This window comes from Fistularia commersonii, chromosome 6, assembly GCF_037954325.1.
Source record: "Fistularia commersonii isolate RoL2024-O1a breed Wild chromosome 6, RoL_Fcom_v1.0, whole genome shotgun sequence".
In the NCBI taxonomy this organism is placed as follows: domain Eukaryota; kingdom Metazoa; phylum Chordata; class Actinopteri; order Syngnathiformes; family Fistulariidae; genus Fistularia; species Fistularia commersonii.
In genome coordinates, this window is record NC_141289.1 from 20313117 (window position 1) to 20339547 (window position 26431).

The 26431-nt window shown below is 46.6% G+C and overlaps 1 protein-coding gene across 1 annotated transcript in view; it reads left to right on the plus strand.

The window, feature by feature from the left end:
• Positions 1-22787, plus strand: part of LOC147233624 (CLIP-associating protein 1-A-like) — a 54289-nt gene extending 31502 nt beyond the window's left edge. Inside the window, exons 20-39 of the mRNA XM_086148618.1 lie at positions 544-639; positions 843-1016; positions 2324-2428; positions 4642-4739; positions 4829-4852; positions 6316-6563; positions 7959-8022; positions 8680-8843; positions 9567-9789; positions 10014-10109; positions 12330-12482; positions 12596-12702; positions 16298-16433; positions 17557-17782; positions 17850-17903; positions 18002-18189; positions 18266-18394; positions 19330-19536; positions 20242-20358; positions 22217-22787. Of these exons, the coding sequence (XP_086004744.1) occupies positions 544-639; positions 843-1016; positions 2324-2428; positions 4642-4739; positions 4829-4852; positions 6316-6563; positions 7959-8022; positions 8680-8843; positions 9567-9789; positions 10014-10109; positions 12330-12482; positions 12596-12702; positions 16298-16433; positions 17557-17782; positions 17850-17903; positions 18002-18189; positions 18266-18394; positions 19330-19536; positions 20242-20358; positions 22217-22300 (2693 nt within the window). The 3' untranslated portion in view covers positions 22301-22787. The remainder of the gene's footprint in view (positions 1-543; positions 640-842; positions 1017-2323; positions 2429-4641; positions 4740-4828; positions 4853-6315; positions 6564-7958; positions 8023-8679; positions 8844-9566; positions 9790-10013; positions 10110-12329; positions 12483-12595; positions 12703-16297; positions 16434-17556; positions 17783-17849; positions 17904-18001; positions 18190-18265; positions 18395-19329; positions 19537-20241; positions 20359-22216) is intronic.
• Positions 22788-26431: the final 3644 nt, after the last annotated feature.

Sequence of the window (26431 nt, forward strand, 5' to 3'; positions counted from 1 at the left end):
ATACAGGAGAGGTTTCCAAACTATATATATCAAACTGTGAGCCTCAATTACAAAAAAGACAAGGAACCATACGTGTTCATGTAAAAAAGGCAGATATTTTACAGAAAAACTGTACATGTTAAAAATAAAATAAAATAACAATGACATTTTATATGGAGAAAATGATGGGAAAGGAAAAAGCTGTAAAAATGATATCTAAACAAATCATAAAATATCCATTGTAATATGTTTTATTACGCTGGTATCTCACCTGTGCTTTGTATTGGCTGATAAAGCTAGCAATCAGTGGCTGGAAGAACAATGGTGTTGGAACATCTCTGATTTAAATGTATTTTCTTTTTCTTGTGACATTTAATCTCCCACATCGATGTCCAGAGGAAGTGGGTGTCAAAAAAAAAAAAAAAAAGGAGACGCAAGAAAACCCTCCCATTGTGCCGGTGTGTCTCTCATCAGTGTGTCCGACTCCCCGTCCGGGTGTTTTAAGAGCTGCCGTCGAGCCGCTTCTCATTTCGCTGTCCCGCCTCTCGCCTCTTGACCCTCCAGGCCGAGTGCGAACTCGGAGGACGAGCTCAGGAAACTCGCCGGCCGTGACGGACAGCCGGGGTCGCAGCAGAGGGAAAGTTGTCTCGCAGTCTCAACGTAAGCGGCGTTCGCCATCGCGCGTCTGTTTTTACAAATGCCGCTTTTACAGCACAGAGAACTGTTTGTCCTCCGAGCTGGTCGTGGATGTACGTCTGCTAGCATAACATCTAACGTCGCTTTTAGTTTAAAAAGCATGCATTTCAAATGTTACACGAGCAAAATAAGTGTGAAAACCGACGTCCCTTCTTCTTCTGCTTCAGCCGGCAGCAGGTCAGGGTCCCCGGGCCGCCTGCTGAGCTCCACCTATGGCAGGATCCCGCGGCCCGCAATGGGCACCGCCGCCGCCGCCGCCAACCTGACGGACAAGGGCCGACCCCGAGGTCACCGCAGCCAGGGCTGCAGCCGAGAGACCAGCCCCACCCGGACAGGCAACGGTAGGAACTGTCCTGGTCACGCTCTGAAAATGCGCATAGATCGCAGGGCGGGAAATAAAGGTTGCGATCGGGATGACGTCGTCGTTGCTCGTCCGCTTCTCTGCTGTCCGGAGACTTATCTCTTTATCGACGGACAAGAATTGATCCGGTTTTTCTCCTGCCTCTGATGCTTCCTCACTGACGGCAGCATCTCCTGACTTTTGTGTTTTTACTGGAGAGGCTTATTGTCTTACCAGTCAACATATATGTATATATGTGTGTATATACATGAATATACGTGCATACATGTGTATACATATATATGTATCTATGTATGTACATATATATGCATATAACTTTATTTGCATGGAAAAAATGAAGCACCTGGTGGTGTTGGAGGAGTTAGTGTGCTGTTGCTGTGCGGTGAAGGTCGCCGGCCCCTGCAAGGGTCTCCACAGTGAGATTCCAGAGCAAGAAGAGTTAGACATGGCAGCGGACGTGGAGGGGCCTCCTTCTCAGCAGAAGGAGTCGTCTGAAGAGGAGCCTCCTGTCCGAGGTGTCCCAGCCACGTCCGGCTGGGCCTGGAAAGGCCTTGGACCCCCCCGGAAGCGAGACGTCCTCAGTCTGCTGGCTCAGGATGAAGCGTGGGAGGATGAAGATGACGGTTATTAATAATGTCTTGGCCAAGTAGGGATGCGGGGAAAGTCTGTGTTTTTTTTTTTTTTTTTTTTTTTATTATTTCCAATGACAGCCTTTGAAGCCAATGTGTGTGTCATTAATCCTCGTTCCCTTTTGGAAAGTTCAAGGATCTTACATTTTATGAAAATTGTCGTGAAGGTCTCATTAGAATGCAGCAATTGCGCTTTAAAAGTCTCATGTTAATTTAAGCAGAAACGACTACGTCGCCCCACCTCGGCCCGCAGGGTTCACTTAAAGGCATCGATAAGCTTTTTATTCCAATCAGCAGATAAAAAAAAACGTCGCCGAACGAACGGCATCGTGATGCTGGCGCTCATGAAACAGGACCTCCTGCTTTTTCGGGTCCCGGCGCGAGGCCGCAAGCCATCCGCTCCTAAAAATGAGGGTTTTCTGAGTGGAGTTCAGCCCATCTGACCCCTGAGACCGCGTCAGGTCCGAGGGTCACCGTGAGTCTCCAGCCTCTTGTCGACGGTGTTTCTCGTTCTGTTCCTCTAATCCTCGCTGCCTCCCTTCTCTCCCGCCTCACTAACAGTGTCTGCAGTGCTTCAGCTGATCGTCTTCTAAACTCCTGCCACGCTCCGCTCTCTGTCTGTCCGTCCGTCTGTATCTGCCCCCCCTTCCCCTTCCAGCCCGGAGCCGCATCCCCCGGCCCAGCATGAGTCAGGGCTGCAGCCGCGAAACCAGTCGCGAGAGCAGCCGCGACACCAGCCCCGCCAGGGGCTTCTCTCCCCTGGGTGAGTACGGAACCGAACCCCCTCCTCGGCCGAGCGCAGAGAGAGGAAAAAAAAAAAAAAAAGGCTACGCTCTTGTGGAAAATAAATGTAACTGCAGCTCGGAATGATCCACACAAAGCAGGCACTTTTCTGTCTTTCCTGCACCTCTGCATGTCTGTATCACTATCTCCCCTAACGCACCGATCCCACCGAGGCAGCCCGTGTTCCCCGGATCACCTGGAAACAGCCGGGGGACGGCGTGGCGCCGGAGGTAGCGCCATCGTCCCCGGAAACGAACGTTCCTGGTTCGATTCCCAAACGTGTGTGTGTGTGTGTGTGTCCAAGTGTTGTTGAGCAACACACTAACTGCTCCCCTGGTGTTGCAGCTTGTGGTTGATCCACGGTGGGATAAATGCAGCGAAAGAATTCCCGCAGGGGGTTAATTAAGTGTAATAACTTAAGTAAAACACAGCCGGACAATATTTGATTACTTCTCAAACCCCTGACAATGAGAAATAACACTTTCTGTTGACGAGAGCCTCTGGAAAATGTTTTCTTTCTACCGCCTTGTCCGTCAACATGCAATTTTTAAAAAAAAATCTGATAAACGTAAAGACTGTAAATGCCCGTGAAAGGAGTTAGTTTGCGTAAAAGAGGCAGCGATCCAAGAGAGGTGGAGCGCATGGAGGCTCAGGCCCGGTGGGATCAACTCCTGTCGCATGATCTGTTCTTCCCTGCTCTCCTGATGAAGCGTATTAGAATAAACACCCGTCAGATTAATGACGGACTATTGCATTTTAAGAAGGGCTCAGATCCAGTGAGCTCTTAGCGAGAGAGGACATTAATGCGCTCTAAAAATGAATTCTCACAGATACACAGAAGCAATGGGTTTGCTTGTTGCCTCTAGAAGAGCCGGAGAGAATCCTCAGGTATGTCAAAAGGAACCGCGAGGGGAAAAGAGCAGGGTTAGCAGGGCGCGCTGGCGTCGGACCGGCCGGGAGGAATTCATCTTGTCCCTTTCTAACTTCCTGTGTGATCTGCTGTCACTGTGCGTCTCCTCCAGCGACACGCCGTCACTCCCGCTCCACCAGCGCCTTGTCTTCGTCTGAGTGCTACTCAGGTGACCGGTGACGTCGTCGGCTCACAGTGCTGGTCCAGCCTGCATGGCCGGCTCCAGTGGTCGCAGCTTCTTAGCAGATTTAAAAAAATAAAAATAAAAAAAGGGGTTCAGTGATTGGTGATGATTTCACCCTCAGGGGTTCTGATGAACCCTGATATTGAGACATGTTTTGATTTGCTTTTTATAACCAGAAGGCATCTGATCCCACGTCACTGATCTGACCTACACTGATGAATACGGCCACTGATCAATGAATTATACTGCTCAAAGAAATAAAAGGGGGCACTAAAATAACACATCCTAGATCTGAATGAATGACATTCTTATGAAATAATTGGTTCTGTACTGACAACAAAATCACACAAAAACGATCTATGGAAATTAAATGTATGAACCCATGAAGGTCTGAACTCCAAATGAAAAGTGTAAAAACACACTCCAGGTTGATTTTATGTCCTTAAAACAACTGTGGACACTTTGATTTCACACAAGTGTGACTGACATTGTGTTGTTGAAGTGTCCCCTTTATTTTTTGGAGCAGTACATTTTGTGTTTGCAGCTGTTCATTTATTATTATTTTCTTTTTTTTTTTGCTGTGTGTTTTTGCTCACTTTCAGGTCAATCCTTGTGTTGTTTCCTTGCTTTTTTGCCAATTTTTATTACACAACCAATACCTACATGACCTACAATACCAACCCATACCTACACAATTTGGGCACTTTTTTAAAAACATTTTCATCATTATTTCCTGAACAGCCGCAACAATTTTTAGACCATTTCAATGGGAAAGTTGCCGTAACATGAATCAATAAAGTAACTCCCAACATGCAGTGAAACTGTATTTGTATTGAAATGTCAGATCCATGATGCCGAGTTGTCTGAGCCTACTTTTTATTTTTGCAAAGCAGCACGTGCCTTTGTTTTTGTTTTGTTTTTTTTATTATTATTTGCTGCTCTCTGATGATTTATTTTGTTGTTTTCTCGCTGGACATTGTTGGTGTCATGGTATGCTGGATGGCAAATGTTGGACCTGGAGGAGCGTTGGGTTGAAAAGTGAACAATGCGTTGAACCACATCTATTGTAAACGAGCCGCATCCCGTCTCTCCCTTGCAGACCGGCTCTCCCACCAGGCTCGCATCTCCGCGTCCGTCAACGCCATGCGGATCCTGAACACCGGCACGGAGGTGGAGGCGGCGGTGGCCGACGCTCTGGTAGGCCCGAGTGTTTTCGGTGAAAAAGACGCGGCGCAAAGAGTGTCGATTAACCTGCGTTGTGCTCTCTCTCTTCCCGTGAACGTCAGCTGTTAGGAGACTCGAGGAGTAAGGTAGAGGAGCTGATCCTTCTGTGTCTGCATGAACGCATGAGCACTAAACCCTCAGACATCATCTAACCCTCACTCCCGCCCTCCAACCCCACACACACACACACACAGAAAGGCCCTGTTTCCCTGGGTCGGGCCAGGCGTCCCAGCTTTGTTTTATTGCAAGAGCGGCGTTCCCATCCGGCAGTGCGAAGCTTTGTTTACATCGTCTGATTTGTCGCCCCTGTCGGCCGTTTTGATGGAACATCTGCTTTTAAAGCGGGAGACACTTCTCAGCCCTTTGATGCACCAAGACGGATGGACGAGAAGGTTTGGCTCCGAGCTCCGCGAAGGAAGGAGATGACTTACGCGTCGTCATGCTCGCTTTCTATCTCCTCTGAAATCCAGGGAGAATATCTGATCCCGTGACATGTTTCTGGCTTGATGGCGCATGATGATGCGTACCACATGGAGAGGAAACATCAGAGAAGCGTCTCCTCAGCCACAGCGGAGAGGGGGCTGAAATCACGGCGGTTTTTCCGCCCATCTCCCGGCACGAACACTCTTGACACCGGGCGACACCAGGCCGTCTGAATGATGGACGGGTGTATCGGCGGTTTCATCCCGCTTTCATGAATAATGAACCGGACCGAGAGGATGTGTCACCCGCGACGGGAAGTTTGGATTTTATGGGCTCTCTGGCGCGTCTCGGGTCGTCAAACGCCGCACCCGTTTACGATGAGATAGTCGGCCGTCTTGGCAGGAGAGCGCGGCAGCTATTTTTCCCAGACTGCGGAGGAGTGACGGCTCATGTGGAGACCGGCCTGCAGATTAATGTCGCAGGCTCTCAGACAAGATACAGGGATGAATGAAAATAGAGCCCCGGACCAAGATTCATGAAAACAGGGCCCCCGAGGCTCAGCGTCCCGTTCATCCAGTACAACGATAAAAGCTGCCAGTTAAACAGCAATTTTCACCGTCCGCTCAGTCATAATTCATAATTCTCTTCCCTCAGTGTGGAAACCGTCTCTCTCATTTAATCACTTCTTATTCCAGAATTAATACTCAGAATACTAAATTGCCATTTTGAGTTTTTCCTGACCCGTGTGCAGTAGGATACAGCAGGGTTGGTGTTTCTTTCTGTCTAATAGTGAAGAAAATGTCCTCTTATTTTCAGGTTGACAAATGTAATGTTCTTTTGGCGCTCTCAAACTAATCATTGGTCTTATTTTTCCTTTTTCCACGTGAAAATTATCTTTAAAACAAGCGATGAACAACAACCTGAAAATAAGAAAGCAATGACCTGAGTTTGACATGTCAGGCCAATGTGGAAGGTTCAGGAAAGGTCCATCCAGCCTCTTGTGATGATCCTCTCCATCTCCATGGAAACATGCATGACCCCGTAGCTGCACGGTAGATGGAAAGTTCGGCGGCCGCTCTGCCCGTCCACCTCCTAACCCCACCTCTCCATCCCCCCCCGTCCTCAGCGGAGGCCGGTGAGACGCCGCTTCGAGTCCCCGGGCATGTACTCGGACGACGACGCCAACAGCGACGCGTCCAGCGCCTGCTCCGAGCGCTCGTACAGCTCTCGCAACGGCGGCATGGCGCCGCACTATCTGCGGCAGACGGAGGACGTGGCGGAGGTGCTGAACCACTGCGCCAGCGCCAACTGGTCCGAGAGGAAGGAAGGCCTGCTCGGCCTGCAGAACCTGCTCAAGAGCCAGAGGATGCTCAGGTTCGTCACGCTTTCCCAGCGCAACTGGATAGTTTGATGACATCAGACTTAAAGCACGATGTGAATTTTTCTCCAGAAAAGAGGAGGGCATGAATAAATCCACTTAGATCCACTAAAAAAAAAAAAAAAAACACGCAAATTATATTAGGACGTAGCTGATATATAGCAACTTGCAGCAAAGAATAACTTTATTATCATCGTATTTTAGCCTACAACAGAGAATATTCAATTTGCCTGAAATTAAAAAAATATATATCCTTATTTAAATTACAAATATTTTTTGATTGAACCATTTGATACTGAAAAATAAAATGAAGTAAATTCAATGTATTCAAATTGATCAGCAACATTAACTCAGGAGCGCAATATATAAATCTCTTTAACCGACAAAACAAAAATTAATACTACAATTTGCCGTTTTTTTTTTTTAATTATTATTTTTTTTAATCTTAAATGACTGAGTCAGGAATAATGGCTACAACAAGCACGTTTTGCAGCACGCAGGTTTGAAGCGTGATACTGCAACTCAGCTCACAGCAAACGCACCGGTATCTCCTCGTCTCCCAACCACAGTCACAGTGAAGCCAAGCCATACATTTCATCATATTTTTTATTTTTTTTATTTCGTTCATTTTCAAAATGTAATTTGAAATTTGACAGTTAGGGTGACAACTAAATTCAACGTGTAAAAATATTTTTATCGCCCTTGATAAATGACCCCACACTCAAGTAGACATTGAATATTTTGCTTCAAAGTGACCTTCAATCCTACTTATTTCTTTCTGGAGTTCAAAATGTTTTGCCGCATGCAAAAATGTAATTTAGTTTTCTCTGCAGTTGTTCATTGACTCAAAAAAAGAAAGCCACATATTTTGTTTATACATAGCATAAAGGTGAAAAAAATAATATCATATGTCAATTCATTTTTAAGTTTCAAAGGGGTTGTGTGTGTTTTGCCCGAGATCGCTTAGAGCGAGCAAAAGGTACTGCTAGTTTTAATGTACTCATTCACTGTACATTTCGTATTGTATTTCAGTGTTTATTGTACATTACAATTCTCCAACAGTGTTTCGTGTACTGTGTAAGAGTGTGGGAAGGATAATACAAGCCGATGGTTGGTCGATAACAGTTTGTGGGAGGTTGGTAAAGGGTAGAGTGAGGTTCATTGAGGGTTAATATATCCGTAAATACCATCAAATTGTTCTTGGAACGTAACTCTCGCAAAAAGTGAGGGTCCTCCATGCATCAAAAGTACGCGTGTTCCCCGGGCGCACGCGCGCCCCACAATTTGAGAAGCTTAAAGTGTTTAATAAATAATATCGGATCATATAATATGTGACCTTTTAAGAGTCAGTGAAAGACAATCCTGTGTGTGTGTGTGTGTGTGTTTTCCAGCCGGGTGGAGCTGAAGCGGCTGTGCGAGATCTTCACCAGGATGTTCGCAGACCCCCACAGCAAGGTGACCCTCAGCAGACAGAATGGGGCCGCGGTGCTGCTCACACACTGCTGTGTGACGGTGGACGTACGCCGAGACATGAGTGACTTTGGGCCTCCGTTGAAGGGATCTGACGCATCAGTAGGGATGTATAACCGCGCTCCGCATCGCGATGCACAAACGTAAAAAAAAAAAAAAAAAAAACCTGCATTGCGAAGGTGAAATAACATCCGTGAAAGTGCGACCCTCTGAATTATGGAAAAGAAAATTAAAAACATAAAAAAAGTCATAAAAAAATATTTTCGCATCAACTCAGTGGTTATGAACGTATATCGAGACAATGTCTTTGTGTGTGTGTGTTTGTGTGTGTGCACAGTCCTGAGGGGGGGGGGAACGGCTACCACCCTATTATCACATCATTCCTCAATAACCTGTGTTTATATAAATCTTGTTGTGAGGGGAAGGGAAAGGAAGCGTCAGTCATCGTCACATTATAAAAAAAAAAAAGTGTGATTTGTGTTCTCACTAACGGGACAAACTAACCGTGTGTTTTTCGTTGCATGCCTCCTTCCTTCTGCGGACTCTTAACAAAACACCAGAGAGTAAGTGTTTACTCACCTCACCATACAAAAGCGAGCGGCGTGGCGGCGACTCATCCTCCGGGCTCCCTGTCGTCCTCAGGTGTTCAGCATGTTCCTGGAGACGCTGGTGGACTTCATCACGCTGCATCGGGAGGACCTGCAGGACTGGCTCTTCGTCCTGCTCACCCAGCTGCTGAAGAAGATGGGGGCCGACCTGCTGGGCTCCGTCCAGGCCAAAGTGCAGAAGGCTCTGGACGTCACCAGGTCAGCCGCCATCCTGGGAAAAGCGAACGAAGCTCTTGCGGGAGTTCATTTCGTCGTCCTGAACGCTTTTTGTTCCGGGAAGTGAATTCCTTGACGGAATAATAAATGTTGCTTTCCTTTTATTGCCGCTTTTCGGTCCTTGAGGACGGCAAACCTTCAGTATCCATGAATCTCATTCTAAGTCTTGTTGAATTGGTTTGGACTGGTCGGGTTAATTATTTAGCTTATTTTCTGAGCAAATCAATTTCCAGCCAATTCTTTTCAGGATTCTTTTTTTTTCCTCTGGAATCGTAGGCTCGGTAATTTTCATTTTTTTTCACTCGTTTATCATTTCCAAACCATTTCCTCATAATATGCTGTTCTAAAATGAGTTTCTTTTACTTTCTTGCAAATGATCAGGTTGCAATTGGGTTACAAGGCGCATAAAAGATGTGATATTTGTAGTTCAGTTTCCTTTGAGGTTCTGCAGCCGCTGTTGTGGAACAGTCCATAAAGTACAGGCAGGTAAAGACACAGATTCGGAGTCAAAATTAGCGATAAAAACGATACACACTCTTTGAAAACGCAGGTTTTTTTATACAAAGATTTATGGGTGTGAAATCATTTTGGTTTGTTGACGCACAATGTTTACTTTTCCCCTTTTCTGTCCGGACGGAGATGGATGAGACTTTCTCGTCTTAACACCCCAAAGCATCTGAACGGTTTCTCCCGTCTGTCGCGCAGAGAGTCCTTCCCGTACGAGCAGCAGTTCAACATCCTGATGCGCTTCATCGTGGATCAGACGCAGACGCCCAACCTGAAGGTGAAGGTGGCCATCCTGCGCTACATCGAGGCTCTGGCCCGCCAGATGGACCCGTCCGACTTCGTCAACTCCAGCGAGACGCGCCTGGCCGTGTCGCGCATCATCACCTGGACCACCGAGCCCAAGAGCTCGGACGTCCGCAAGGTAGGAGCGCCGAGCCGTTCCGATCCGGTCTGCTTCGAGTCCGGTTCCGGGCGAACACCCCCTCCGCAGGCGGCGTTTTCTTTCTCACTTCTTTTAGCTGTGTCCTTATTTGTACGTTCAGTTCTGTTTGTTTGCCTTTCTTGTTTTGTTGTCTTGTTTTGTTTGTTTTTCTTTTATTTTTTTTTTTCCCAACGGCCTTTCCCTCATCCACCATTCACCCCCAGACCCTCCATAACTGGGCAGGGGAGGATTTCTCGGGCCGGCTCAGCTCCGTGGCCTCTCTGCCTGGAGAGGGCAACCTGGAGGAGAGGTGCAAGCAGGTAGAACCGCATGACGGCGTGCACAAACGTCTAACCCCCGCACGTCCCGACACCGGCGAGCGGCTGTCGAGAAAAACAAACGGCTTTTTTTTTTTTTACCACTAACTCTCTCAGAGTCAGTCAGACACTTTCCGCATTTGATTTGTAAACTTGCATGGGCGATCCAATCACAGTCGACGCCTTTCCAAGTGAGCGGGATGCATGAAGGGAGCTCGGATCTCCACGCCGAGCTCCTCAGGCCGCGGCCGACCTCACGCCGACCTTCTTTATTTAACACCGAGCGTGTCCTCGGCATGATGCGGGCGAGATTAAAAGTTTGGCAAAGTCTTTCCCAAACTTTTAACGAAAGCAATATGACACGGCATCACTGATCGGACCTTGGGATAGATCATTAGGATCCTTAGAGATGAAACGTTTCAAATATCCTTGTCGCTGCCGCCTTTTAGTTTCAAGACTGGTCAATGATTCTGTTTGACTTTTTGCAGCATTTTTTAATCATTTTATCAGTGGTGCCAAAAATAAACAACACATCATCGCAAGACACGAGTTTGATTAATTAATAAAACACTGTTAAAAAGGCTGTGACTTTAATACAGTTGCAGTTGATGTAATGGTGACTTAAAGTCTCGCCGTTTTAAACCAGTAGAATCCAGAAAAGGTCAGCACGGTGCCGAGGGAAGGCACCCGAGAACGTCTTCACGGGTGAAGTCTTAACTCGTTCGGGAGGCTTTTAATAGATAAAAACCAGGCACCATCTGTAGATCATCTCCTCTTGCCCTCTCAGAGACCTCCGTTCCTCATAAAGATACAGGTAAACCCCGGGATGTCCGGCAGGAACGCTTGCCCTGAATTGCTTCGTCCTTAGTTTGGAGCCGCAGAGTTTTCAGCCATAGTCGGCGCATCTGTAAAACGTGAATGTGGAGGGGTGAGCGGTGCGGTGCCACAGGCGTGACCATGTTTCCCAGAAGCAGGAGGTAGATAATAAGGATGGACCTCGTGGAGACAGAATATAGTGTACAGAGCCTGTAGGATGAGCTCAGTAGGTGGACCTCGACTTACCTCTGCTAAAAAATGAATTCAGTGATGTCAGTTACTGTCATTTCAAGTCTCCTGCGGTTTTGATCTGTGCCAGCATGAACCTACAGTGACGATGACACGACTAACACCGACAAACACCTTCTTCCAGTCCTGCATTAACTCTTCAATTTAATTTAAATTTCTTCTCCGTCGAAAGAAACAAAAACAAACTAAAAAAAAACCTTCACGACGCCTGACCTCCTTTTCCAGCTCCTCCTTCCTCTCCCCGAAGAAAAGTTCCGCATGTTCGGCTGCAACCAACGTCCGACGTCCAAAATAACCGTCCGGAATCCGTCTTTCACTCACTAAACCTCGAACCGGTCACAAACAACAAAATATTTTGGTTGATGTGTTTATTCAAACTGTTTATATGACGTACTTTGTGCACCGCTGGTAATACTCTAGTTATTGACTTACAGGCTTTGCTAAATCACATTTAGCCCTCTCTTCTTATTCTGCTAAAAGTTATACTCGTCACTTATTTTAGAGTGACTGTTTTTTTAAAAATTCTCTTAAAAATGTACCATAATTTCCGCGCACCCGATTCAAAGCAACACGAGCCAAAACTAACTCAAAAAATCTATGTTTACATATATATGTGGCACTTGTCTATAAGCCGCAGGTGTCCACGTTGTAACAAGAGATATTTAAACTTTTAATGAAATCCATAGCGGTAACATCTACAAATACATACTGGAAATGTCTGTTTCCAAACAGTGGCTGTAACACAGCTGATGAAAAAGAAGAAGAATAAAGAAGACAATCCATCTATTTTCTATCCCCGCTTTGTCCTCCTCCAGCTGATGTCCACCTCGGTCTTCCTCCTGCGCACTAAAACCGCTAAACTTTTCTTCTCCACTGTCGGAATTGAACGGCCCCACAATTTCATGCCGGTTTCATCGGTCCGATGTGACGAAGAAAAATGTTTCAGCGGCGCGAAGCTCGTTAGCCCCCCGAAAAATCCATAAATTAGCCGCTTCGCAGTATTCAAAGCGTCTTAAGAAAGTAGCGGCTTCTTTTGTGGGTAAATCATCAAACTCTGACCTTTCATCTTTTACTGTGTGTGTGTGTGTGTGTGTGTGTGTGTGTGTGTGTGTGTGTGTGTGTGTGTGTGTGTGTGTGTGTGTGTGTGTGTGCCTGCAGGCGGCTCAGGTGGTGCTGATCGCCCTGTTTGAGCTGAACACACCGGAGTTCACCATGCTGCTCGGCGCCTTGCCCAAAACCTTCCAGGATGGGACCACCAAGCTGCTGCACAACCACCTGAGGAACGCCAGCGCGAGCAGCAGCGTCGGCATGGTAACGCCCGCACAGCCGCTCCGTGGCACCGTCACGATTCCTTTTGGGGTTCGTGTCGGGCATCTAAAAGCTCGTTTCAGCCTGATTCTGAAAGACGTCTCGTGGCCGCACAGGCTTCGCCCAGTAACTCGGCGGGTCGGAGTTCTGGCCGGCAGCCCGGGAGCCGCAGCAGCCCCCTGACCTCCCCCACCACCTGCTCCCACGGCGGCCTCTCTCCCAGGTACGAGGCGAGGGTTCGGACCGGCCGAGTACGTGTCAGAAGGTTGAAATGGATAAAGATTTTTTTTTCTTTTCATTTATTATAAAAAACAAACAAAAAGGTTAGCAAGTTGGTCCCATGTGAATGTCTCTGACAGCGTTTAGCTCTTCTGCAGCTCTTCACAGGTCTTGTGGTTTGTATCTGAACCCTGAGCTCCCTCTCGGTCTGCACCGAGTTACGGGACCCGCTGGTGTTCCTTCTCTCCGTGAGCCAGTAGTTTCAGATCAGATCTACTTTTTTGATCCCCGCAGTCCAGGGGTCGGCAACCCGCGGCTCTTCCATCTTTACACTGCGGCTCCGAGCGGCTCGGGAAAATAAATGATACATATTTAATTGAAGTATATTTCATTTGTGTTAATTCCTTTTTTTAACTTTTAGTTCTAAGTCGGAAGATTATTGTGATCTTGAAATATTTAATGAAATTATATTTTTCATTTTTCGCCGCTCAAAATAAGCCGCTATACCCACCAGCCGGTAAAGTCACGATTGCTGTGCGCAAAAGTTCAGGAGCAGAAGTCCCATAAACCAGGTGAAATAGATATTTATGAAGATATTTTGCAAATTTTTTTTTTTTTGTTTACTGACACAGTGTTTTTTTTTTTTTCCCGATTTATTTTTAAAATTCAGGTCAAGGCTCCGCTACACGCTCTGCAAGCCCAAAGCTCAAAATGAGTTCATTACATAAATAAAATGTAATTTTCTCCGTAATACTTTGTGAATTTCAGAAGCAACACACTACACACTTGTTTATACAAAGTGTAAAGGTAATAAAAAGCAATATATACAGTGGCACCTTTATTTTAGACGTCAAAAAGTAATTGCGGCTCCCGGTGTTTTCTTTTCCGAGGAAACCGGGTCCAAATGGCTCTTTGGGTGCTAAAGGCTGCCCACCCCTGCCACAGGGGAAATTCTTTTTGTCACAGAAGCACAGCAATTACAGTATCGATAAATAGAAACAGAGGTTAAAGATAGGAAAAGACAACCGCAAATAAATAGACAGCAGAGTGAACGACAACGAGGATAAGAATAGACAACAGAATGCGGGTAAAAAAACAGCAAGGGTGAGAATAGACAACCAAAACAACAACAAGGGTAAAGACATAAACAGAGGGACAGTAGCAACGGCTAAATGACGTCGCTCCTCGCTGGAGGCCTGCACGAGTCACGTGCACCTCGGCTGCTGAATCTTCATCCTCGGGTCCAACTCATTGGTTTTTTTTTCAGCCTGACACGATGTTATTTTTTCTGCTGATCATTAAATGCGATTGGTAGGTCGCAAGAAGGCGAACGATCTTCTACTTATTGTGGCGTACGCTCACAGTTAGCTCGGTTCCAGATTTACCCGCCGCAGCCGGTGACTGTAACTAACCCTTCCTGAGACCGATGCTGCTCCTTATCTGCCGCTTCTCTCACGTCTCTGACTCCCTTCCCTCCTCGGTGGCTGCAGCCGGCTGTCCGGTTGGAGCGCAGACGGGCTCTCCAAGTTCGCTCCTTCCCCTTTCCCCTCGCCGTTTCCCGCACCCTCCACCCCTTCCTCCCTCAAGGCCCTGCGGCGCGCCTACTCACCGAGGTAACCCCGGCCCTTCTTGGCGCCCCACCCGGCCCCCTCACGCTCCACGGTCTGAGGGAATGTGAGACGGTGTCGAGTCTCAGCGGAGAGACTCGGCTTTTTTTTTTTTTTAAAGGGATTTTTATATCAGGAAGAATTCTCATTTTCCTCCTATTGTGTAACCAGTTGTCCTCAGTGCGATTCATCGATTTGATTCATTTCTATTTGATATACCGTCATTTCCAGACTGTTGAGCACAACTGAATGTAAGCCGCACCGGCGGAAAATAACGAAATAAATCTATGTGTGCATATATAGGCCGCACTTGTCTATAAGCCGCAGGTGTAACTTGACTCAAAACTTGACTCGATTAATATCATTAATCACCTAAATGTATATTTTACCAGGGCAGTTTTAGATCCTCAGCATTTACTTTACTGTCATTTCCGAAGTATCAAGAACACCTGAATATAAGCCGCGCCGGCTAAAAATAAACAAATAAATCTGTGTACATTTACACCTGTCAGAAAGCTGCAGGAGTCCACTTTGTAACATGAGATATTTAAACTTTTAATGAAATGCATACCGGTAACATCCACACGTACGAATGCTTTTTTCCGACTCGGCTGATGAAAAAGAAGAATAATAAATAAGACAAAGAAAAGTCCATTTTCCATTTTCTATCCTCGCTCTGTCCTACCTCACCTATCTCGGTCTTCCTCCATCGCACCAAAACTGTTGGTCGGTCTCAGAATTTCACTCGTTTCATGGGTCTGTTGTGACGAAGCTAAATGTTTTGGCGCCCTCCTGCTTGTTAGGCCCCCAAAAAATCCATAAATTAGCCACATCGTTGTTGAAGCCACAGTGTGGAAATGACGGCACATTATCTGATAATAATTCACATCTATTTTTATTGGGCGACTTTTTGGTTTTTCCATCCAAAAAATCACGACAGTCATTGAAATTAGAAATGTTTTTCAAACGACTTCCCGCAAAAGCACAGACCGAAACCTATCCAGATAAAGAAGGACGCACTGGAGGACGCTCTTTCCATCTTATAGCGATAAAGAAAAAGCACAAATCTGTGAAGCGAAACCAGAGGAAAGGAGTTGAAGTCTCACATGACCGTCCGTCCTGTGTGTCTCTGCAGCAACACTTTGTGCGTCCGTCCGCTCAGAGTCTGGTCCTGTGTTTGCTTTCTGTGCGGTTTTCCACATGCACGGCTCACTCTGTGTGCACGTGCACGGCCCCTGCACTCTGAATGTCGTTTTCCTACGCCGGCGTTTCCTCCTCATGGACTGAACTGTTTCTCAGGTGCCGATCGCTCTCGCATTAACTCTTGTTCTACTGCGAGTAAAAGACAACATGGCAGTGAAATCGATTGTCTATAAAAATAAACAAATGATTTCCTTTTTCAACCAACAGCATGGCTTTTTCGGAGGTAATTAGAAAAATAAGTAACATATACATATATATTGTAAAATATAACACATGCATTATAATGGACTGCTGTGGAGTATGGAAAAGCTGATGAAGACAGATAAAATAATCAGTTTGACCCAGATTCGTATGGTTTTAGAATGCAATGTTAATGTTCAGACCCGATCTCACATTGTTACGCATCTTATTTTCTCATTTTCTCTGCCTCGCACTTTGGTTATTCCGTTGCTCTCGGGGTCGATCTTTGTAAAATGACCGTTTGCGAAAGAAGTAGATCTGTGTCTTTGGTCCATGACTAGGAACGTATCCTCTGTCATTCTTCATGAATAAATGTCAAGCCGATCGAAAAGCATCGTTGGCCGCCCTTGTCCGTCTCAAGTCCCCGTGAATCTTCCGATTGTCAGAGGAATTATAAGATCCCCGTTCTTAGACGGGACATCTGAAGCACGTCTTTGAAACCTACGTGAGATACGAGGATTCTTGCGATTCTTCCGGACTGGGATTTTCCCAGGAAGCGTCTCGCCGGAGTCTTTCCTATAACGGGCCGGTCCTCCCCTTTGCCCGCAGCATGCTGGAATACGACAGCGAGAACCTGAACTCGGAGGAGATCTACAGCTCCCTGCGCGGCGTCACCGAGGCCATCCAGAACTTCAGCTTCCGCAGCCAGGAAGACCTGATGGAGCCACTGAGAAGCGACAGCGTGGTGAGTTGTTGTGCCCGAGTTTCCAGCAAAAACATAACAATAATAGTAGGAAGGAGGGAGAATAAGAAATACAATAAAATATAAATTGTCAAGGTTAAGGCTATCAAGTGTTTTAAGGTCTTAAGTACAAAGATTTGAAGATTCCCTGCGGCTGAGGAAAGAGGAAATAAAACTACCATCGCACGCGGTGGGAGAACTGAATGAAGAAGTTGCGAATAAGATTTTGAGTTTTTAGTCTCGTTTATTTGTGTACTTGGACCCCAAATTGTTTGTTTGGTCCTAAAAGTAAGATTTATTGCGATGCTGCTGCCTTTATAGCCTCTTTTTAATGTGTTTACTTCATGTTATTAAAGAGGTGGAACAGAATAACACAGGTGCGTCCGCTTTACAGTTAGAAATGGGTGCTTGATCCCCAAAAAAAGTCAACTTAGTAGAGTTTTGAAAAAATCTGCACACCAAAAATGCCCCGAAAATATGATTTATTTTACATAAAACACAAAAAACTCATTCGGATGCTTACCAGAGCTATGTGTTAAATAGGAAGAGCTTAGTTTTTTGCTCAAAACGTCATGCATGCGAGAATACGTTTTTTTGTGTTGTATGTAAAATAAATCATCTCTTCTTTTTGGAGCATATTCGGTGTGCGGATTTTTTCAAAACTTGACTCAATTAATATCATTAATCACCTAAATGTATATTTTACCAGGGCAGTTTTAGATCCTCTACATTTACTTTACTCTCATTTCTGGAGTATTAAGCGCACCTGAATATAAGCCGCCCCGGCTAAAAATGAACAAATGAACCTGTGTACATTTACACCTGTCAGAAAGCTGCAGGAGTCCACTTTGTAACATGAGATAGTTAAACTTTTAATTAAATCCATAGCGGTAACATTCACACATACGCACTGGAAATGCTTTTTTCCAAAGTGGCTGTAACCCGGCTGATGAAAAAGGCGAATAATAAATAACACCATTGCATTCATTTTCTATCTAATGACGGTATCAGCGGGCTGTTAACGTAAAGTTTTTAGTGACGTGGAGTAAGTCTGCGTTTTGAGGAGGTTCTTCTCGCCGTGATGGAGCGTCAGGGGATTCATGAAGGCCCCGGCGTTCTCTTTCAGCCCGGAGGCGGGGCTTCCTCAGACTTGGACCCGAGGCTCGGCGCTGACGTGGTGGAGGGCGGGCGCACGGCGCTGGACAACAAAACCTCGCTGCTGAACACGCCTTCGCCGCGCTCCTTCGCCGGCCCGCGGTTCCGAGACTACAACCCGTCCAACTACACGGACAGCATCGGGCTGCTGGACAAAGGCGCGCTGTTGGAGGACGCCATGGAGCAGCTGCGAGACGGTGAGGCGGCATCGGTCTTCGCCTCCGCCCGCGAGAAGGTCGGCGTCTCACATTGTCTCCTCCCCAGGTCGCCGACAAGACTGCGGCGAAAACAAGATCATGAACCCCAAAGGTTTCCCAGGTAGAAGCGTCACACCCGGCGCCGAAACATCTCGCCTGCAGGGCGGGAACGTGGAAGCGTCGGTGAAGCTAAAGGCGGCGTTTCCACCCTTTGTGCAGCCGGACCCGCCGAGCAGCTGGAGTTGGTGGAGGAGCTGCTGAAGGAGCTCTCCCGAGGCCAGGGGGAGGAGCGGCGTGGGACGCTGCTGGAGCTGCTGAAGGTGGCCCGAGAAGACAGCCTGGCCGTGTGGGAGGAGCACTTCAAGAGCATGCTGCTGCTGCTGCTGGAGACGCTCGGAGACAAAGACGTGAGGTTCCGCCGCCGCCTCTCTCCTCCGCGGCGTTTCCTTCCGATCCCGCCAGTGACGGCGCTTTCTCCCCCAGCACATCATCCGGGCCCTGGCCCTGCGGGTCCTGAAGGAGATCCTGAGGAATCAGCCCGCCCGCTTCAAGAACTACGCCGAGCTCACCATCATGAAGACGCTGGAGGCCCACAAGGACTCCTACAAGGAGGTGACGTCAAAGCTTTATTGCTAATTTCTCCGCGTGTCCCTGACATACAGAGGAACGGAGAAGACGCCTCTCGCAATCCAACTGGGACATGAAATCGACAAAATATTTAGCCGTCAAGTGCTCTGTTAGGTTAAACTACGAGGTCCGGAGTGTAAACTGCACGCAGATACAAACTGCTGGAAAGGTGAAAGGTGACCCACGTTTGTGAGCGTGAAGACTGACTCCTATAAATATATGTTATTCGATTATAGCGCTTAGCAAAAGAGGGGTTTTTTTCGTACAAGTTTCTGCAAAAGGTCAGTAAGACGTCTTTCACGATCCCGCTCTGACGTGAAATTAACAAAATAATAATAATAGTGGACCTTATAAACAGTAAAGTGCACGACTACATTAAACAGTAAACATTAAACTATGAGTTATAAAGTAGTAAGTGCACGCAGATACAAACTGCTGGTAAGGTGAAACAACACAAGTGTATGAATACGCAGAATTTGAATATAGAGTAGCAGCAGAGGCCTTTTTTTGTAGTTTTCTGCAAAAGGATGGTTTCTGCATGATGGTTTTCTCTGTCACAGCAAAGTAAAATCAAATGTATGATTCTTTCATACATTCACCATTTTAAAAACTTTGCAAGCATCGTAAAATGTAGGTCATGATGCTCGATTTGCCAGCATGACACCGTTTGGTGTAAAGTAGTTCAAACGATTTCCAGACATCTGGAGTTAGGGGAAGTTAGTCAAACTAACTAAAATATTGCTTTGGCAATATTTAACCCTCATTATGGAACGTACTGGGGTGTTTGGACCCAGGAGATTTAGATGGAAAGGTTAGCCACAATCTTGTTTGACCCTCGTCCTCATCATTGACGTATGATTAAAATCGTCCAATCGCCCTGCCGCTCTTGAATATCCCCCCCGTTTGATTGGCTGGAGCAGGTGGTGCGGGCCGCAGAGGAGGCGGCGTCCACGCTGGCGGGCTCCATCCACCCCGAGCAGTGCGTCAAGGTGCTCTGCCCCATCGTGCAGACGGCCGACTTCCCCATCAACCTGGCCGCCATCAAGATGCAGACCAGGGCCATCGAACGCATCACGAAGGAGCCGCTGCATCAGCTGCTGCCAGACATCATACCTGGACTCCTGCAGGTGAGGAACCACGGAGAGCCCTCACCTGCTGGAGCTCGGCTTCTTTATACTTTACTAATTCAGTGTGTGTGTTGTTTTAAAACGTGGTGGAGTTAAAAATCTATGTACTGCCAATTGCACTTGTTTTTAGCTTTATCCACTGCCCTTGTACTTTTTAATCTGATCTCATTTTTACGTGTTTCGAGTTTTATCTACTGCTTCCGTACTGTCTTTAATTTAATCACATTTGCACCTGTTTTTAGTTTATCTACTGTTTTTTAATTTGTACTGCCCGTTGTACTCGTTTTTAGCTTTATCCACCCCACTTGTAGTTTTTAATTTGATCTAATTCTTACTTGTTTCGAGTTTTATCTACTGCTTCCGTACTGTCTTTAATTTAATCACATTTGCACCTGTTTTTAGTTTATCTACTGTTTTTTAATTTGTACTGCCAATTGTACTTGTTTTTAGTTCTATCCACCCCCTTGTACTTTTTAATTTGATCTCATTTTTTACTTGTTTCGAGTTTTATCTACTGCTTCCGTACTGTCTTTAATTTAATCACATTTTCACCTCTTTTAGTTTATCTCCTATTTTAATTTTGATCTCATTTTATTGTTGTGCTGTGCTCTGTTTTGCTTGTAAACTTGTCGACCCTGAAAATGAGGGAGACCTCAGTGGTCTTACAAGTATAAATAAAGGTTATTATTATTATTATTGTTGCAGGGCTATGACAACACAGAGAGCAGCGTGAGGAAGGCCAGCGTCTTCTGCCTGGTGGCCATCTACGCCGTGATCGGAGAGGAGCTGAAGCCCTACCTGGCTCAGCTGACCGGCAGCAAGGTACACACACTTCCTGTCCACACACACACCAACACCCAACGCTGGTGACCCAAAAAAAAAAAAAAAAAAAAAAAAAAAAAGGTCACATGACCTACTTTAAACCGCAGCCGCCAGTCGTCTGACGGCTGCAGAAGAAAGGTGACGCTGCCTCCACTTTCAGAAACATCTAAGAGTCTCATCACGCTCTTATATCCATTCTTATTGAAGCTGCCGTATCACTAATGGTGTAAACTTTGCTCGGACGACTCACGTTTGGTTTGCCGCGCTCTAAACTCTGTCCAGCTCTCTGTGCACGTGGGGACAGACTAGCTGAGGAGGCCGAGAGAGGGAGTTAGAGGAAGTCTCTGCAGATGCTACAAGAGAGGAAAGAAATTTGAAAATTGACGAGAGGAAAAGGTAGAGAGTTGGTCGACATGATGCAGAGAAGGAAGGTGGATATACTGTGTGTCCAGGAGACCAGGTGGAGAGGTAGTAAGGCTAGAAGCTCTGGAGCAGCTTTAAGAGATGATCCAAGCAGGTTGGAATGGGTGGAGAAAAGTGTCAGGGGTACCAAGAGATAGAAGTAACATCAGCCAGAATAAAAGGAAAGATGTACAAGACAGTGGTGAGACCAGAGATGATGTTTGGACTAGAAACTGTTCCAATGACCAAAAGACAGCAGGCAGAACTAGAGGTTGCAGAGATGAAGATGTTGAGGTTCTCTTTGAGAGGGACCAGGATGGAGAGGATCAGGAATGAGTCCATCAGAGGAACGGCACATGTTAGATGTTCTGGAGAGAAGGTCAGAGAAGCCAGACTGAGATGGTCGGGTCATGGACAGAGGAGGGATAGAGAATATATTGGTAGACGGATGCTGGAATTGGAGCTGCCAGGCAAGAGGTCTGGAGGAAGACCAAAGAGAAGATTTATGGACGTCGTGAGAGAAGATATGAAGGTAGTTGGAGTGAGAGAGGAGGATCCAGAGAATAGGGTTAGATGGAGAATTGTGGATTTGCTGTGAAGACCCCTGAAGGGAAAAGACCAAAGGAAAGGAAGAATTTGTCACAGGGGTGCAGGACATGTATGACCAAGACAAAGTGATGACGGCGATGGCTTAAATATGAACACTCTGTTCATGTCTAAACCATGGTGAAGATCTGGGCAGAAGGTTGATGAAGGTGGAGCTGCCAGGCAAGAGGTCTCAAGGAAGACCAAAGAGAAGATTTATGGACGTAGTGAGAGAAGATATGAAGGTAGTTGGTGTGAGAGAGGAGGCTCCAGAGAATAGGGTTAGATGGAGAAAGTTGATTTGCTGTGGTGACACCTGAAGGGAGAAGCCCAAAGGAAAAGAAGAATTTATCACAGAGGTGCAGGACATGTATGACCGAGACAAAGTGATGACTGAGATGGTTTGGACATGAACACTCCTCTGTTCATGTCTAAAGGTAGAACATTGCTGAAGGTTGCCTGGCAGGAGGTCCAGAGGAAGACCAAAGAGAAGATTTATGGACGTAGTGAGAGAAGATATGAAGGTAGTTGGTGTGAGAGAGGAGGATCCAGAGAATAGGGTTAGATGGAGAAAGTTGACTCGCTGTGGCGACACCTGAAGGGAAAAGCCGAAAGAAGAAGAAGAAGAAGAAGAAGAAGGAGACGAGATAAACTCATAAAAAAGCTGTGAATCATCAGTCAGAAACGAGCTAAAATGAGCAGTGACCTCCTCGGCAGAGGACAAGAGGCAGGAAATGACCTCAGATCTAACAGGAAATGACCTCATGATAAGTCCACCAATAGGTGTTACTGGGAGGAAATCATGAAGGTTTAAGCCAAGAAGCCGCTGGAAAAGGTCCCTAAATCTTGGTTGAATTTGTTGGTGTCACAGATGAAGCTGCTGAACCTGTACATCAAGCGAGCGCAGCCGTCCACCAGCAACAGCAGCAGCTCCTCCGACATCTCCTCCTACTAACCCTGCCGCCGCCACCGCTTGCCCCGCCCCCTCCGCCCCTCGCCGCCCGGAAGAGGTCGGAAGGCCCGCCGGAGCGGAGAACCTCCTCATCCCGAGCCTTAAGACCTCCTCCTCCGTCTTCCCGGGAGGAAACCAAGACGATGGTCGTTTCACCTCCTCCTCCTCCCCGCGCTCCTCGCTCTCTGGGAAGGGGGCGGAGCCAGAAGAAGGAGGCGGGATGTTTCGGCGTGACCTCGGCGCCCGCAGGACGCCCGCCGTTATCAGTATTTTTGTTCCTCTTCAGTACTTTTAGTTTCCGCTTTGACACATCGTACCTTCTAGTCTATTGAATGTAAAGAGCTTTGTGGATCATGCGTCCCCCCTCCCGACGCCGGGGTCGCGACCCGCCGCCGCCGCCGCCGTCATTGACGACGACTGCAAAGAGTAACGTCATACAAGTGTGAGGTCGCCATTTCATGTGAAACGAATCGTCGAACCCGGAGAAAAATCATTTTTCGGAGAATGAAGCCAAACTGTCATTTTGTCCTAAATTTAAAAAAAAAAAAAAAAAGATATAATATTCAGAGAAAAGGGGACGTGGATATGCGTTACAGTTGTATGTAATATTCAATTTAATTCAAATCCCAGCGATCGGGGCGGGGGTTGGTCTTCATCACGCAAGAAAAGCAAAAGGAGGAAAGGGTCAATATGTGAGAAGAAAACGCTGAGGACGTTTAGTTTTGTGCCAACACATTGAAGTATTTAGTGATGTTCTAGAGACGGTTCCCAAATCACACACTTGTATGATCTTACCGCCACGTTGTTTTCTTTCAATCGGCAACTTTCCTCTCCAAGTAATCCGACGTTTCTCCTCAACTTTTATTCTCGTCATTTCCCCGGCTTTTTTCCAAGTGTTTAAGAGTCCTGGCCGGACGGAGAACCGAGGAGCTCCAGCTCTGAAAAGTGGCCGAGGAACAGTTGGACCGTTAGGTCACATGACCATTATTAGCGTTTTTGATGTTCGGGTCCAATCGACAACCAGCAGAAGGTTTTATTTTTGGTTTGTTTGTTTTGTTTTTTTAAGCGGCTCGATCCTTTTCACTGCAGTTCCGGAACAATCGCCGATGGAAAGTTGGAAAATTTTTGGAAGGCGTCCCTGAAGGTCTACATTCCAAATATAGGTCGGGATCAAAGTTCGTCCCCGTTTCCGTCCAACGTCCGAAACCCGCGGTCGCCCCGGAAACCTGCCGAGAAAGGCGGGATTTCGGCGATTCACTTTTAGCCTTCGTACAGATGTATGTTTTTACACCGGGATCGCTCGGATTTTAGAATCTATAGGCAGAGAAAGAAATCCAAACCATGCATCAATCCTGACTTTTGCCTTCGTTTTCTCGAGATAAATGCCTTTTTATCTCTCCGTGATATTTTATGAAGCTGTGACGAAGCTTATTAGGAACAGTAGGCCTCGCCACGCTCACAACATCCGCACCGTCGTTTTGAGGTAAACGGCTGCCCGGGATGTATCTTTGTATATTATTTAATATAATTTAACTCTCGGTAGCTAGCTTTGGCAGCTGGGATCTCAAAATAATGCTTATATTTTCCAATCCAACATTTTAATGTCATTTAAAGGAGAAAAAAAAAAAAAATTCGGGTAAATTTTCCAACTTTCTGTCGTTGAAATTGAATTTTTAAAAACGAGTGTTTTCTGCTCCTCACTTGTCATGTTCTCATGATTGGACTCCAAGGAGCGAGCGGAGGAAACGGGACCTAACGCCTTTCTTACCGGAGGCGCTTCCAGGTTCTCAACAGGACAGTCGAGCCACTCCGTTGAGAGTGTTTTACGGCGGTCGGCCATGTTTGTAGTTCCACGGTTCGGCCACAAGGAGCACCTGACCGGACCCGTCCACCCCCGCGTCTCGGGACGGCGGCGGCGCAGCAGCGCGGAGGCCGCGGAGGAGCGGCGGCGCCGACCGGGCCCGAATCCCAAGGTGGACGTCGACGTGAACAAACGTATGTTAATTTATGAACACTCAGTGTGTAGTTGTTACATCTCCGTGCGAGACGTGGACCTGTTCGGGAAAGAAACTCCGCCTGTATTTAATTTGAATGTAAGAGTCGCCTCCAGACTTCGACCGTTTAAAAAGGAAAAAAAAAAAACAAACCACGTGAACTATCGGAGCAGGCGGCCGACGGGGAAATTGGGAAACGGGAGGATTGACAATCTGAATGCTAAAACAAGCCAAGTGCCAGCAGCAACAGGGATTCCCACTAAAAAAAAAATGAAAAGTTTGATCTTTGGACTTGAGCAATAAACTCTGGATTTCCAGGTCGAAGCACTGTAAAGTACCGTGGCGTTCTTCCTCGCTGGTCACATGTACAGAAGCGTCATTTGTTTTGTTTCGTTTTTTAAAGTGCACCTACAAAAATGCTACTGCTGCTTGTGAAAAATACTAACAAACGCGCCTAAATAACTCCAGCGTACGTACTGTATGTATGTTAGCTCCACCCGTCCGGGGCACCTGGCCGGTCCAAACAAGCGCTCCGCAGGACGGCGAGGAAGTGATGGAGGGGCGTCCAGCTGGTCGGGAAGCAGGTTCTTTTAGTTTTATTTTATTCCGTTGAGGCGTCGGATGAGATGCGGCTAGCTAGTTAGCTTAGCAATAGTATTGAAGACGGGGACATCTACTTCTACAGTCACGAAAAATGATTTTCTTTAACGTCTGACTGCCCTGCTGGACTTTATATCAGCGATGAAGCTCCGAGAAGGACTTGCAGTTTAGGAATTGAAGAGACATTAAACAAGAATCACTGAACGGATCAAGGAAATAAGGTAAAAAGCATCAATGCATAGGAAAAAAAACATACAAAATAAGCTATCATTTACTGGAGTTCCTTTGAAAAGAGCCCCAAATGAATTAAAAGCTACTTAAAATTAGGAAATGACCTCCAACTTCCTGTCAAAATCTTGTTGCCGTGGCAACCGGACTTGAATTCCTTCACTTGAAGCGTCTTCGAGCCACGACAAGGAGATTTTGACAAGAATTCACGGTGACCCGGATGACTCTCCACAGACCCGACCTCCAAACGCTTTAAAACCCGGACCTCCGTGTTTGCCAGCGGTCCTGTAAGATCAGCTGGAAATGACCTCAAAGATGGCGGTCCAGTTTTGTTTGTTTCCCCGCTGAGCGCGAAGCCCCTCCGGCTCAGCGGCACACAGAGGTTTTTCCAGGCCTTATGCTCTACCTTTCAGACTGGAACTGTTAGGCTGAATGTGACCCCGCTGTTTCCCTCCTGCACTTTTTGAAACCGCGTCCCTTTACTTGCCGCCGCCGCCGCCGCCGCCGCCGCACCCGCCCGTGGTTCTTTGAACGTGTGCCTTTGGGTGAAGACTTGGGCTCCAAACACTAACGCACTAACAGTGGCGACGAAGACAAACAGATGCTGTAAATAAGCTTAGGACGCATGGCTCCGCCCCTTTTTAGGTTCATTAGTTTGGTTTCATCCATATTTATATCCTGTGTATGACTGTATATATTTACATGTTTGGTTCTTTCACCTGTGATAGACTTTACAGAATAAAGTATCAGACTTCTACCCCCCTCTCCTCTGGTCCGGCCACTGAATCCACTTACCAGGAAAGTATTTCAGGCGCAGAAATGAAATATCTTTCCGCACACACCTAGAAGGTGCAGATATTCGTTTTGTCGTTGCTGTCGTTTGCTTTGTCCTGGAATATTCATTATCCTAGACAATGTCCAGGTCATGGTGCGCTTCGGCCTCGCAGCAACAAGGTTTACCCTCTCCGTGTGGAGTCTCCATGTTCTCCCCGGTTCCTCCCAGAGTCCAAACACGTGCAGGAGGTTCGTTCTCGTGCGAATGTACGGCAGGCGTACGTCTGAATGTGAGAATGAACGCTTAAATACGACGCGAATGACCGAGTCAACCGTTTTATGTCCAGTTTCTTCGTGATGAAGAAAACACCGGGAGCCACACAACCCTTTTGGAATTTAAAATGAATTAACTCAACATATAAAATTTATTTTTTTATGCTATTTGTAAACAAAATATGCGTTGCGTTTTTTTTTTTTTTTTTTTTAAATCAATGAACAACTGCAGTGAAAATAAAATGACATTTCTGCATGCAGTAAA